Source organism: Mesoplodon bidens, assembly GCF_964165515.1.
Source record: "Mesoplodon bidens genome assembly, chromosome: 4".
Taxonomy (NCBI): domain Eukaryota; kingdom Metazoa; phylum Chordata; class Mammalia; order Artiodactyla; family Ziphiidae; genus Mesoplodon; species Mesoplodon bidens.
Genome location: NC_138160.1, coordinates 47325748 through 47341238, shown reverse-complemented (window position 1 = coordinate 47341238; position 15491 = coordinate 47325748). Strand labels below are relative to the sequence as shown.

Genomic DNA, 15491 nt, shown 5'->3' with positions numbered 1-15491 from the left:
CCTCCCTTCCTCATTTTATCCTCCTGGGCCACAAGTACACTTATGCAATTCCCTCAGTATCCATTAGCTCCAGGCCACACATTGAAGTATTCCACTCTGTTTCCCTCCTGCTCCCTGGAAGGAGTCTACTCTATCCGGGCTATTTTCCACCCACACATGGAACCTTTATTCAGGCTTCAGATGTTTGTTTCTTCTACTTGAAAAGAATGCCAGTTGACTCTCTCCCCCCACCCACAGCCATTCAAACCACAGACTGCGCCGAAGACCTCCATCCAGGTTCACCTTCTTCCTGGAACCCTGCACACCTAGCTGCCGTCCATACCTTCTGCTCCCTGCCCTGAGCCACAGGAGCGCTTCCAAGCTGATGATTTCCATGCCACCTTCCACTGTCTCTAGGCAGCAACTGGTCACGTGTCTGATTTTCTCAGCAGGGTATTATAAGTTCCTTCCCAGGCCCAGGCCACTGAATCTTTCATGTTCTTGTATTTCACAGCAAGCAGCACATCAGAGAGGCTCAATAAATATGTATGGATTGTTGGACTGCTCTCTTTATGGGATGAGAGAGAGAAAGGGGGAGGGAGGGGAGGAGGAAGGTTACTCTCTTGCCACTTCTCAACAGTACATGAGGGCATGAGGAGGGGAAAGAAGATGTCCTTGGTGGAGATTTCAAATATATGGGAACCTACAGAACATATGTATTGTGTTTATGCTTTCGGACTCACCTGACATGATATAGAGCAAAGTTTTCCAAAGTATGCTTCAAGACATTATAGTTGTTGCACTCCAAGATAAAATATGTTTTAATAATACTTGTTAAATGACATTAAATAGGTCTCTTTGCTGTAGAGCTTCTAGCTTTTGGTAGGTTCATGTCCATTAAAATCACTGCTTCTTAAAATCATATGTAACATTTCCCAATGTTGTTTGACCACAGAATTCTCTTAGTAAGGAGACTCTCATAGGAATTATTTTCATTTAAACATTCTTTGGGAAATGTTGGAGTGATATCTCTGGTAACTTCATAGTAAGTGGTGTTCTGTCATTAACCAATGACATATTTGTACTTTTTAATAAATTTATTTATTTATTTATTTATTTATTTTTGCTGTGTTGGGTCTTCGTTTCTGTGCGAGGGCTTTCTCTAGTTGTGGCGAGCGGGGGCCACTCTTCATCGCGGTGTGTGGGCCTCTCACTATCACGGCCTCTCTTGTTGCGGAGCACAGGCTCCAGACACGCAGGCTCAGTGGTTGTGGCTCACGGGCTTAGTTGCTCCGCGGCATGTGGGATCTTCCCAGACCAGGGCTCGAACCCGTGTCCCCTGCATTGGCAGGCAGATTCTCAACCACTGCGCCACCAGGGAAAAGCCCCCGTATTTTTAAATGCTAGTGACTTTGCGTGATTTGGTGTGGTCTTGTGAAGGCTATTCTAGATCTTAGATTCTTCACTCATGTTCAGCCCAGAACTGGTTAATAATTGAAGGATGATGGTAAGAAAATAGTAATTGGCTTAGGATTGAGAACCTGTGAGAGTGGAAGTAACCCTTTATGTATGAAATGCCTTATTGTAGATTAATTTATTTAAACAACCTTATAAGTTGGGTCAGAATAATAGTTACTATTGATTGAGTACCTGCTATAAGTCAGATATACGTGCATTACATGCATTTTCACATGCAGTTCTCATAAAAATTAATTCCCAATTTATACAATGGGCTCAGGTATTTAAACGACTAATTTAAGATAACATGATGACTAGAACAATGGCAAAGCTGGAATTCAAATTCTGGGTGACTTAAAAATCTATGCTCTTTCCGATCTGTCATACTGCTTCCCATGGGGAACTCTACGGGTTGTGGGTCTTTGCATGTGTGTGTAAGAGCTTTCTTATCCAAATCTAAACCTCCCCAGATACTCTTGTACAGTTAGAAAACTAATTTCTTTGACTTAAGCTTGTGTATGGTGCCAGTTCATGCACAAGTAGACCATGCATGTATATATGATATAATCTTGAGTGCTAAAACTTGCTCTATAATGTATACACATTTAACAAATGCAGGTTTACCAGTAGGCTGACGTGGCTTCTCACTCATATGTTCTATTTATAGCACAAGTAGTGAGTATAAAAATGGGACATAAGAAGTTACCCTTCTCAAACGTATTCATAGCCTATTTGAAAGAGCCTAGTCTTTCTTTGGACACCTTTTGTATAGATATATCTTTCTTAGCTCAGATTTTAATTCCCTTAAATGGAATGAATGCCTCTTTGACATTACTTCTCTTTAGGTATCCCTAGTGAAGGGGAATAAGGAAACAAAGAAGGCAGCAGAGGTACCAATTCAGAGTAAAAAATTCTGGAGCAGTTTTGGTTAAAACAATTATTTTCTTTTCTCCATTCTGGAAGGAATTCTTCACCTGGAGTCCTTGGGGACTTCAGGGAAGCCAGTGAACACTTTTAAAATAAAAACTCCGATGATATGAACTTATGTCCAATTTTCTGGAGAGGTTTGCTTTAGACTCTCAAAAGGTTTATTAGACTTCCAAAAAGGTTTACAAGCATTGTGCCTTTTGAAGTACAGGGAATCAAAATATACCTACCACCAGTGGCTCCTTTATGAACAATCACTTAAGGGAGTTCTCCTTCCATGTGAAAAGTCAGAACAAAGATAGGGAGATAAGGATAATGGAGTGTACAAGATAGAATAGTGAGCAATGAATCAAGTCTAGGTAATGGTGAAGAGAAATACATGATGTAATGTGACCATGTATTGTAAAGGTTGAGAAAGGATTCTGAAGACAGAAAAGTCATAGTCTAAGGAAAATCTAAAAATCTGGAATTTAAAAATCTAAATTATTTTTTAAAGCATAAAACCAACAGAGTATGTATGTGTGGGGTGTAAGAATGGGGAAACAGATGGGGATGGGGTGGATAAGGGAGATGAAGTAGTGAAAACACAGAATAATCTAATGGGGAGGCCATAGACAGTATTTAAGTTTATTACACTGAGAGAGAAATAGAGATTTAAATATGGCTGTTAGAAAATAACACGAGCACTACAGATTGGCTAAACTCAGAGCGGCAAGAATAGGTAAGTAGCTAGGAGATCCAACTATTCTTCCAATTTTGATTTGCATGGGGAACCCATTCTCTTGATCTTGGTAGGATGGATGGTACACAGCCTTTAGTTCATGCACTTGTTCCCCTCAAACTTCATACCTGCATATTGATGGAATCTTTCAAAATTTTGCCTGATTTTGTAAAGTTCATTCTCTGTATTTATCATAATACCTATCATTTCAGGATAATATTAATATATCTTCCAAAAGACACTGTGATGCATTAACCATTCCAAAGTTCTGGCAATGTTAGCTCCTGATACTCTTTAGCAGCAGACAACAGAGTTCGAAAGCAAGAGATGTAGCATAAGAGATACATGAAGATGGATACATCTAGAGAGGCATACCCAGGACATGATGACTACTTAAATCTTACTTGGAAAGAAATATTCTTATTTGTTATAAAGCATGCCTACTTTTTTTTTTTTTTTTTTTTTTTTTGTGGTATGCGGGCCTCTCACTGTTGTGGCCTCTCCCGTTGTGGAGCACAGGCTCCGGACGCGCAGGCTCAGCGGCCATGGCTCACGGGCCCAGCTGCTCTGCGGCATGTGGGATCTTCCTGGACTGGGGCACGAACCCGTGTCCCCTGCATCAGCAGGTGGACTCTCAACCACTGCGCCACCAGGGAAGCCCCTATGCCTACTTATTGGTTATTTGCTCACAAATACTTGTTGAGTGCCTGTAAATGTCAGCAACCATCCTACGCACTTGTAGAAAAGCCTAGAAACATACATAAAAGTGACATAAACACAGTCATAGAGACAGAAGCCAGCAAATTGTATCTAGGTGGAAGGAATGTCTAAGAATGGCAGCCTTAGATGGGATGGTGAATAAGAGAATCTGGAATGGTGTGGAAAAGCCCACTGGAACAAAAAAGGCCTTCTGTGAACTCAAGAAGTATGGCATTCATAGAATAAGAAGAAAGGAGTTTGTGCAGCTGAATTTTGAGTGAGGAACTTACACATTAAAAACAGAGCTTAAGTAAGATTATTCTGACTTTATAAACAGGACTGTGGTGAGAAAAACCACACCCAGGGAGATCCAGTAGTCTGCTGTTACATGAATCTAGAAATATATAGATGAGAATTTGACTGAAGGTGGCAGTTGTAGAAATTAAGAAGAAATTGGTAAATCAATTGGCAAAGTATTAGATGAGAATATGGTTGGGGGCAGGGGTAGAGGGTATAAATATACAGCAGAGAAAGCAAGACTTTCTATTTATCAATAACTTTCTTTCTCAAAATACCTCAATTTCCAATGTAAAACATCCCTACCTGGTATACAGTTGAGCTAAACTCACAGAGGTCCAGAATCATGGTATTGGATGGGACCTTTGAAGACATCTGGTCAATTCTGTAATGCCCTCTATAGTAATACCTGACCCCACCCCGGTTAATCAGTCATGAACAACTTCAAAACCAACACCTCACCCAGATTAACATAGTGTCAGAAGTTATAAAATAAGCAAGTACCAGAGCTGTGTGGGAAGTAGAGATCACCTAAGCAAACTCCTTACTTGCTATAAGGAATGCTTTGTGCAAGAACTAACAGAGATAAAGATGACTGTGTCATCCCTGAAGGTTGATGGAAACACAGATACCCTCCTACAAGCCCCCTCCCCATGGGAATCAAAATGACTCCTAAGGTTGTAACAGGAGTATGAAAATAACATACGTAGTTCTAATAGGGTTTTTTTTCAGCCTTTTTGCAAAATGTTTGTTGTTCTTTTATTGAAACAAATTCCCAGAGAGAAGCTTCCTCACTAGCATTTCTAATCTTTGTTGGTGAAATATAAATTGGGAATGAAAGTCATCTTACCTCAAACCGTTGGGTGTATATGGTCTGTTTTGGATATCAGTGGCTATGCCTTGATACTCTCTCCTTTGAAATTCTTTTTCTTTGCTCCTGAGAGGTTCTCTCCCTACCTTTCTGGCAGCTTCTCCTCTCACACTAGGCCTCCTAACTGGTCTCGTCTTTCTCCAACCCTCTTTTCACACTTCCCAGGGCAATCTCTCTGAAAAGCAAATCTGACCATGTGACATTCTTGCTTAGATTTTTAGTGGCTCCTTGGGGAAAAAAACCCATAAACTCTTGGAATAGTATACTAAATCCCCCATAACTGCCTCTCCACCTTTATCTTTGGTCATTGCTGGATCCCAAACTTAGCATTCTTCTCTGCTTGTAGCTACCTGAATGGCCTATGTTCTCTAACTGGCAGTGACACGTTACTCTCTATCTTAGATGTCACCTCCCATTTCTCACCTGGTTAACTCTTCATTTCATCCTTGGAGACTCAAGGCTGGCATTCCCTCTTTCAGAAAGTTTTCCCAGATCTCTCCTGAGATGTGGTAGTTGGCACCTTCCCTGTCCCCCTTATGCCGACTTTGCTGTACCTACTGCCTGGTTTTGGTGGAAACTTACATATGCTGACTTTGCTGTACCTACTGCCTTATGCCAACTTTGCTGTACCTACTGCCTGGTTTTGGTGGAAACTTACATACATATTTCTAATAATTGCCTTCCTCATTGGACTATGAGCTTCTTTAAACCCAAAGTTATTTCCTTCCATTTGGTGTACCCAATGCCTGGGACCTAACAGGTGTTCAATATATGTTTATTCAAGTGAAAAGAAAATCATTATAACTAGTAGAATGTAAACTCCTTGAGAGTAGGCAGGAACTTTTAACTACCTTGTTCATTGCTAAATCTCCATCATTTAGTGCAGTGCCTGGAAAAGAATCTAGTAGGTAAGCAACACAAGGTTATTTAACTCACGGTCTCTCACTTAAAATAATCTACAAGGGGGGCTTCCCTGGTGGTGCAGTGGTTGAGAGTCCGCCTGCCAATGCAGGGGACACGGGTTCGTGCCCCGGTCCGGGAAGATTCCACATGCCGCAGAGCGGCTAGGCCTGTGAGCCATGGCCGCTGAGCCTGCGCGTCCGGAGCCTGTGCTCCGCAACGGGAGAGGCCACAACAGTGAGAGGCCCGCGTACCACAAAAAAAAAAAAAAGAAAAAAAAATTCTACAAGGTTCTTGTTATTATCCCCAATCTACAGGTGAGGAAATTAACGTCCAAGAAAGATTAGGTGATGTGCCAGGGATTATGGCTTGTATGTAGTGGAATGGAGATGGGAACCACCTCCTACTCTTCTAGTTTCCATCAAGGAGTAATATTACTTATAGTCGTTCACATGTCACATAAAGTCCACAATCCAGATGTCTGATTAAGCTTGGCTCAAACTCCAATTCCTTGGACAAAATTCCTTCCTGATCTTACACTGAGTTCCAAAAGCTTCCTCCTCTTTCTCTGTCTCTTCTCAGTGTCAGCTCAGGCTGACATTTCAGTTTGAGCCAATCTGGCCTCCAAGCTCAGATTAAACAAAACAAAATCTCTTTATCTCAGCATTTTGTACCTTCAGTAACTTTATTAAAGACTGGGGGGAGTGGGAGATTTATAGGGTGAAATTATCCTGTAAACAAAACTGACTCCTTTCTGTTACACACACACACACACCACATATATTCCCACTGGAGCAACAAGCATATTCTTCCCCTTTCCTACGTGGAAGAGACCACAGGTTAGTTCTACCCAAACCAGTACTCCTTAAGTCCCATCTTCTGTAATAAGCAGCCTTGTCAAGCACTTTCTTGCACTCTCCCTGAAAGAAATTCTGGTGAATAGAGTTACGATGAATACAATATGATGACAATTTCAAAAGACTGTAGTTTTTTGTTTGTTTGTTTTTTATTGTTTATTATTTATTTATTTATTTTTGGCTGTGTTGGGTCTTTGTTTCTGTGCGAGGGCTTTCTCCAGTTGCGGCGAGTGGGGGCCACTCTTCATCGTGGTGCGCGGGCCTCTCACTGTCGCGGCCTCTCCCATTGCGGAGCACAGGCTCCAGACACGCAGGCTCAGTAGTTGTGGCTCACAGGCTTAGTTGCTCCGTGGCATGTGGGATCCTCCCAGACCAGGGCTCGAACCCGTGTCCCCTGCATTGGCAGGCAGATTCCCAACCACTGCGCCACCAGGGAAGCCCCCAGAAGACTGTAGTTTTTAAGAGCAAGAAGTCTATTCCTTTGGAAGTCCCACTGAGCAGTCCTTCTGTTCATGCCTGACATGTCATGAGAGCATATGCTTATGTCAAATTTTAATACTGAGATTGTCTTAGATAAGAATAATCATCAGAAAAGCAAATATTCTGTAAATTATTAATTTTATTCTACCAATAACATGGCTGAAGATAATGGTCTCACTGACTTCAGCCTTGCCTCCCTCAATCCCATTTACTGCAGAGTCCTAGAATTTTCCATGTTAATAAAACCAGATCCCCTATCGAGCAGTACTCCAAATCAATCAGTGGCTCCTCCTTTTGAAGATTCAGTCCAAAGCCCCTACACATGCCTGACAAGACTTCCATGACCAGTGTCTGTGGATTTCTCCAGCCTCTTTCCCCCTGAGCAAGGTCCTACTCATGGGAGTTCCTTTCCCTATGTACACATATACATACAGCTTTTGAACTCAGGCCCATGTGCTCATTCATATTATTTTCCCTTAAAAACTCTTCCCACCCCCTTCACTTACCTCCTGTTTCATTCTTTAAGCCTCAGCCTTCTCCCACTCCACCTCTGATTTAAATTTCCTTCTGTTATTCTCCCATAGCCTACATGCTTCCTTCTTTCAGAATGCTTTCTACAATATAGTATGCTGAAACTATCTCCACCCCTGGACTCTAAGCTTTCCTTGGATAAGGGGCACATTCTTTCATTCATCTTGTTTTTGCAGACTCTAATAAAGTGCGTGACACATACTTGGTGCCAAATAAATGTTTGTTGAATTTATGATGGTACTAGAAGTCAGTAAAATCCAGTCTTGTATTTATTTCATTAAAAAATTCTACTAGAGCCTTAGGCAGACCCAGAAAAAAAATCATAGGTAGTGGGAAGATAGAAAAAAACTCACAAAATTATGTACACCTTCTCCTTGGAGGTTTTTTGAAGTACTAAGTGAAATTTTATATTTTTCATAAGATTTCAAAACTTGATGCCAGAAATACACTTGGAAATGAGAACAGCTTGCCACTGGCAAGCTCTGCTTAAACCTGTTACATGTACACATTGAAAGTGTATCCAACTCCTTCATGTATTTCCCATCAGATAAAATGTAGAGACAAAAAAAAGTCAGCAAAAGTTAGAGCTAAATTGCATCAATCTTTTACTGTAGCAAATTCAGGGAGTGATTAGCTTGAAGCAATACATGGTGAAGTGGAAATCATTTTTCTCCAGTTCTACCTACTTTAGACACTATCAATTCCATCCTTAGGAACAAAGAGGGAATTTGGGTGGGAATTAGGAAAGGAGAAGCTGGAATTGCTTAGGAAGATATACATTTAATTACTCGCTCTTAGGAGATGTTTAGTGAAGGGCTTTTTTTTTTTTTTTTTAATTTTTAAGAACAATCTGAATCAGCCGTTACAGTTTGTATTTATTATTTTTAATGAATGGAAAGCACATGGTGTCCAAGGTAAAGTGATTTTTTTGGACTTGTTCTCTTCATTTACACCAATAGGGCTGTCTAGGAGTTATGACAAATTTATACAGACCTTTAATCAGTCAAGAGTTGGCAAAGAAACTGACGTCCATAGAGTCACACATTATGTAGAACGGATCCTTTTACCTCAATGGTCAACATCGCTGTAAGTTGTGGGTAAGAGTAAGCGGCTGAACATTTCACAAGAAAATGACCTCAACCTCTAGCTCACTGCTGTGGCTCTGAGGCAATTAGTTTTTTCCTTTTCAAAAGGAAGCTGCTGCTTCAGCATCTTCTCCTGGAGCTCCTGGCACCATTTCAGGCCATGTGTCAGGGGAACCCTTGATCACATCACAATGACGGAAGCCAAGTGCTGGCCTGCAAGAATTGAGGACTGTTTGTTCACAGAAGATCCTGAGCAGAAACACGGGTGTCACATAGTTCAAGGGGGCCTTGAAGGAAACTGATGCTGCTGTAGGAGGGGACTTCCAAAGGCTCAAGTTATTTCTCAGTTGCTGTTCCAGAGCCCTCTCCTGGCTTTTATGGAATTTGGCCAAGAGTTGTTGCTTAGACAGTTTCTCCCTGTAGTTCCTTGACTTAGCAAGATTTTGGACGGGAAAATAGAAGAGTTTTCTTATATTTTCAAGTATGCCACAGTGACTGCTACTCTCTGGGGAGAAAAGTATTTTATTCATGAATGCAGTATGTGTTCTTGGTAAAACCCCAAATTAAACTAGCTCACTGTTTTTGTCCTGCAAAATGTTGGTGACATTTAGGTGTGTTGTTTGGTGTGCTGACTCAGTTTCCTGGAGGATAGCTGGCAACTCCACATTGAGGCTTTTTTAGTGGGGATGAAAAAGTCAGTTACTTGATGTTTTAGAACATTTGGGGTTAAAATTCCTAAAAGTTAAGCTTTAACACTGATCCTGAAAAACTGTGGCTAACTGTATTGCCTATAAACCTAGGAATTTGGAAAAAGTAGTATTCTCAGCTCTATGCTAATATCAACAGTAATTCTTTATTTGAGTAACAGTTTTATAGAACATACTGTTCTTTGCTCTGTTGTTAGTAATTATTTTCTTACTTATGGGTATGTAGGTGTGCTCTGGTCATTTTTTTTTTTCTTTTTTCATTCCCCAGATTTATACAGTGCATGCAGAAGTAGTTAGAATTTAAAATACATACACAATAAAGGTGTTTAAAAAAATTAAATAAATAAAATAAAATACATACACAGGCCACATTCTAATTGTACTCAAATGCTGATTTTGTCAAAATGACTAATCTCTGATTGGGACATAAAGTAGATCTTCTGAAACAAGCTGTCCCTCTTATCGCTGTACTGCCTTCTTAAGAGCAAGTCCTGTATTTAAGTACATAATGTCTTGAGGCATTGAAACTTTACTGAATTACTTCTTCACTATTACAATTAAAAATTAAACACTGAAGTGTAATACGTGGTGCCACATCCTGCTAGGTCCAAGGCCTATTTCTGAAAAGCTTTGAGGAGTTGGTGAAGATGGGAAGGGGACTGGGAGGTCCCCCTGGGGATCAGACTTTGGAAATGTTGGAGAGTAGGGGAGAGGAACACGGAACACCAAGCCTTTGAGGTGTGGAGAGGGGATTCCTGGCTTCCAGATATAACCAGTGACTGGAAAGATGGCAGTGAACAAATCCTACATACAGTGGTCATGCATCTTTAATCCATTGGATGAGCTAACTATGGATAGCCCAAATCAAATCACCTAAAATAAGTTAATTTCCTCTAAAAATTCCTACATCCTTATTTTATACCTTGGAAGAAAAAAGCCAGAATAAAACCATATAGTACATGTACTTCCATCACAACTAGGTAATGCTATAGTTGCATATGGAAGATATTAAGTAAAATGAAAATGTGTTATGGTCATAGGCTTAATTATTTTTTGTGATCTTTAGGGTATGGGATTACAAGGAACTTTCTGCATTACATCTTTGTGTAATGTTTCAAATTTTATAACAAGCATGTTCTATTTTTATATACTTAATCAGGGATAGGCTATAAAGATAAAATACTTTATACTTACGATTTAAGATTATCTTTAAGGCTTTTCCTTTTGTTGGGGGAAAAGCTCCAATCACACTTTAATTCACCTGGCAAGGTTGGGTAGTTGTTGTTCCCCAAAAGTATATATTTACAGAGATTGGTGCAGGAAAAAAAAAAAGTGGAATAAAAGAGGCAATTTTTAACCTAGAGTGCCCAAAGTGAATAGCAAACAGTTCAAGAATCCCTGATAATAATAAGCCACATGGCCCATGTAACAAATACTTTGAAAGTTATTCTAACTTTTACAAATGTTATATAAAAACCTATCTGGAAAATCCCAGGTGCCCGAGATTCAGTCCATGAATTTTTTTGTTGTGCCACTCCTCATTTATGGAGTCTAAATTTCAAGGGCAGAATTTCTTCTCCAATACCTGTAGATTCGAAGACCAAGGAAAAGGATCTCACCAACTTCATGTAAGCTTTTCAGTGTATTCTTTCTAATTGACAGTAACAAAGTTTCGTAAGATGGGCTCTTGGGAGACTGGATGTTTTCCCTCCTCTAAAAGGTTCGCTTACCTGCACGCTAATATAGTGAAGTTCCCTGCAACTGATCCCTTACTGTAGAGCTCCCCCAGGGTCAAATTTTGTAAATAGAACCTGCTTCCATACGGTGTCTTTGGATGTGGTCTTTCCATTTTCTCAAGTTTGTAGTTTTTTCTGTGCACGGTGGGTAGAAACACTCTTCCAGATTCTTCCCATTGGCATCGAAATACCCTCCGGGTCCCTGATCTGCAATTCCACTGACGAAGGAAGCATGTATGCAGGACAGGCGTAAATTGCCCATACGGCGTGCTGCATTCACATTGCTCTTCCTTTACTGTAACTCTTAGACAATTCTGAATGTGAAAACACAACATATTGCCAAATCTGTGAATTCTAAGGCGTGCTGACCCACAACATTGTATGCTTTTGTTTGCTTGCTTATGTCCACCCCGAAATTTAGACGTATGGTTCTTAGCAGAGGCTGGGCTGGGAACTGAGGGTCTGGTCTTAATAGAAATACTTCTGATTGCACAACCACCCTGTCCTCTTGAAGTAGGTAAATCCTAAACCCTCAGAAACGAAGCCTCAGAAACACTAAAACCCAAACCCACACAAACGGTTGCGCGGGTCCTAAATACCCAGCTTGTGCCGCCGTCGGGCTGTCCGGCGAAAGCTCGCAGGAAGCACGGGACAGTGGAGACGCGGAGGCTCGGGCCGTCTGGGCAACCGGGAGGGCCTCGGCTCGGCTGGGAGCGCGGGGTCCCCGCGGGGCAGGTGCGCCGTCGCGCGCGCGTGCGCCCCAGGTCCCGCCTGAGCCCCGCGGCGGGCGCGACCCCGGGCGGCGGGCGAGCCGGCGGCGGGCGCTCCACGCCGGGTTTTCCGCCGCTCCCCTCGCCCCGGCCCCCGGCAGCAGCACTGACACGCACTCTAGCGCCCGCGCCTCCCCGGCCGGGCTTCGGAGCGAGCGGCGCGGGGTGATGCTTAGGCGAGGCGGCGGGGCGGCGGGGGCCCCTGGCGGGCCGTGGCCCCGGGCGATCTCGGCGTGAGAGAGCCGAGGAGAAGCCGGGCGGCGCCAAGGGCCGTGCGGGGCGCGAGGGGTAGTGTTCTCGGAAAGCCGCGGCGATGGAGCCGCGCTGCGCCCGCCGCCGGAGGAGTTGAGAAAGAAAACAGGAAACGTGGTGGCTGCGCACCCGGCCGCGGCTGATTCATTCGCTTTGAGTGAAGGCTCGGCAGGAGGGGCGGGCGCGGGGCCGCGGCTCGGGGCCGGGCGCCGCGCAGATCGCGCCGTGGTCCAGACGCTCCCTCCGCGGGGCGGGCTCCCGGGCGCGCGCGCCATCCCCTCCGCCGTCCTCCGGCACCAGAACTTCTTCAAAGTCTCATCTTGAGGGTTTTGGTCCGTGTAGAAGTTGGCTCGCCACACTTGGCGCGCCCTTCCTGGACGCCGAACAGAGACGCCAAGCTGGAGAGGGCGTGCGTTCCCGAGGCCGGCCGCACCGCTAGCAGAGCCCCGGCCCCCGTCGCGGAGCCCGGCTCGTCAATATGAAGGAGCAGCCCTCATGTGCGGGCACCGGGCATCCGAGCATGACGGGGTACGGCAGGATGGCCCCCTTTGAACTCGCCGGCGGCCCTGTGAAGCGCTTGAGAACTGAGTGCCCCTTTCCCTATCTCTTCGCAGAGGAGGCCTACCAGAAACTGGCCAGCGAGACCCTGGAGGAGCTGGACTGGTGTCTGGACCAGCTAGAGACCCTGCAGACCAGGCACTCCGTCAGTGAGATGGCCTCCAACAAGGTAAGCCCCGGCTCGGCTCTCACCGAGAGGCTCCTAGGCTGCTGATTCCCACGCTGGTGAAGCCACCAGTCCCCGTGGCCCGGGGAAATACATACAGGGGTTTGTCACACTCACTGCATTTTGGTTCCCTTGGAAAGAGGTTCCTGATGCCGTGCCTTCCCTCTCTCTTCTATTCACTCCAGAGAAATTAAACATTTTGCAAAAGCAACTTTGACATAGTTTGACTGCAGTACCCCCAAGACACTGTGTGTGTGTGTGTGTGTGTGTGTGTGTGTGTGTGTGTGTGTGTGTGTTTGGAGGGGTACTTCTAAGTGACACTTTGCCCTTGCAACAGAAACCGAGTCTGGTCCACAGGCAATCCATGTTGTAGGGTATTCTTGGGATTCCCAGTGGAAAATAAGAGTTACTAGAGGTCAGTGCAATCCCTTGGATGTCACCACCTACTGAACTCAAACGCAGAAGAGTTCACTGAACTTGGAACTTTAACCCCCATTTATCTAAGTGTCAGGGTACCCTGTAAAAACTGAGCCTTTATCTTTTTGCTTGGCCATATGTGTCCACAGGGGACATCAAAGTTAAGGTTCATTGTGATCACTGCCTTTGTTTCCGTGAATCTTGGAGAGAGAGTCCAGTTTTCTGAGGTTATTTAGTTACAGTGATGCTTCAATGGGGCATTTGTGCCGTATGCCAAGGTGCTGGTCTTGGTGGATAGTGCAGGTTTGAGGGCTGAGAATCAACCCTTAGCCTGGCACAGCCTTAAAGCAAGGTAGAGTGTTGTCAGTTTTGGTGTATTTTTTGGAATTCCTTGTTTGTTTGTTTTTTAAACAATCTTCAGTTATGTAAGGAAATAATTGGGATTATGTATGTTTTTAATGATTGTTTGGCTCAGGGGATAGCAAAAGAAGCATGGGCATGTTGGATGCAGGTGGTTGAGGGGTTTAGCCAGTAAGGACTGGTAACTTTGTGTGGCAATTAATAACAGTTGCCCCCTAAAGATATTTAAATATCTTTGGCCACCTATTTACAAGGTCAGGAAGGTATACCATTTTACTGTTTATCTACATGCACATATTTTTCAGAGAGCTATGCTTTTTTTTTTTTTTAGTTTACTATAGTTTTTATCCCACCTTTTTTTTTCTCATGCAGTTTTAAAAAAAATATCCTAGCATATCACCCACTTGATTGTCTTATCTGTTGACAATGCTTATACAGACAGCATGGTTTTTAAGTAAAAAGTTAGCTTCAAATAAACAAGATAAAAAGGACCCCCCAGTCACTATCTGCAGGCACTAATCTACCCGTAAGCACACTGACCTACCCATATGCACACTGATGATCAAATCTGTATTTTTTTTTTCTGTCATTTCAGCCTCATTTCTAAATTTCGTATGGCTCCTCATCAAAATGATGGGTTATTACTCTCTTACTCCCTGCCGTGGCATCAGGAGCCATTGTTCTCATCTGGCTAACAAATTCTTAGTTCGTTGATTCATTTTATAACATAGAGATTGTTCTTTCATAATTTGGTTCATAATAGCAGTAGACATATGCTGAGTATCTCCAGTGTCCTAAACGCCGAATGGGACCATTCTGCAGTGGGCCTGAGTTCTTATTCTCTTGTCTGGTTAATTCTATGTAGTAAAAGGAAAAACCAGAAGGCACCAAAAGATGTGCAAGCCTTTGCTTATATTTTCAAGATGATTTGACATTACTTTTTCAGCACAATGAACCTCAGCAGCTACAATTACTTTCCCCCAATCCATACTCTTAATGATGAGACCTCTATTTGAATTTAAAAATTAACATGAAATCTAATCATGTATTGTAAATGACTTCAACGGTCAAGTTTTAATTTATCTATACTTTAAGATGAAAAAATAAAACTTGAGGTCACAGTGATTGGTCAAAATGATTTCTTGCTTTTAAGGGCATTTCTTTCTTTTAAAATCCCTGTCTTTTAAAGACAGGGATTTTTTTTTTTTTAATCTTTATTGTGAACGCCCCTCAGACTTTAGGTTAATTTACAGGTTTAGTGTAGGAGGTGAATCTATTTGGTTGAAGTGAAATCTAGGTTAAGTGAGAAAAGACTTTTTCAAAATATAGTCATTCTAGCTGTGTTGATGTCTTGTAAGATTCTTGACATGACACTTATTTTTAACATCAAAAAATTCAACTCAGCTGAAGCTGTTGATTAAACTTTTCATGGCTAATTCATTCATTTCTTTTTTTTAAAAAAAAAACCCATTCATTTCTAAGTGAGTGCTAAGCTCCTGTGACTTTTTATAGATGAAAACGGATTAGCATAGAAGGAAACAGAGCTCTTGGTAAAGGTTGTAAAGTTACCCTTCAGCCAGATAACAAGGGCACAAATAAGTCACATCCACATGAGCTGTAAACTGAGTTGGAGCAGCTGATCTAAAGGTCCCCAGGAGTGATGCCGAACCTAAGTCTGAACTGGAAATGTGACAACTTGCGTCATGTGTCCGCTAGGTTG

At 42.7% G+C, this 15491-nt stretch overlaps 1 protein-coding gene across 4 annotated transcripts in view; it reads left to right on the top strand.

Annotated features, from left to right (window-relative positions):
- LOC308616889 (3',5'-cyclic-AMP phosphodiesterase 4D) overlaps window positions 1-15491 on the top strand; it is a 575090-nt gene that overhangs the window by 506683 nt on the left and 52916 nt on the right. For 3 of the 4 annotated variants that reach the window (XM_081233383.1, XM_081233381.1, XM_081233382.1), the window contains exon 6: window positions 12885-12997. In XM_081233383.1, the coding sequence (XP_081089509.1) occupies window positions 12885-12997 (113 nt within the window). Of the gene's footprint in view, window positions 1-12544; window positions 12799-12884; window positions 12998-15491 lie in introns of those variants that run through there. The other variant, XM_081233385.1, reaches the window with a different exon arrangement.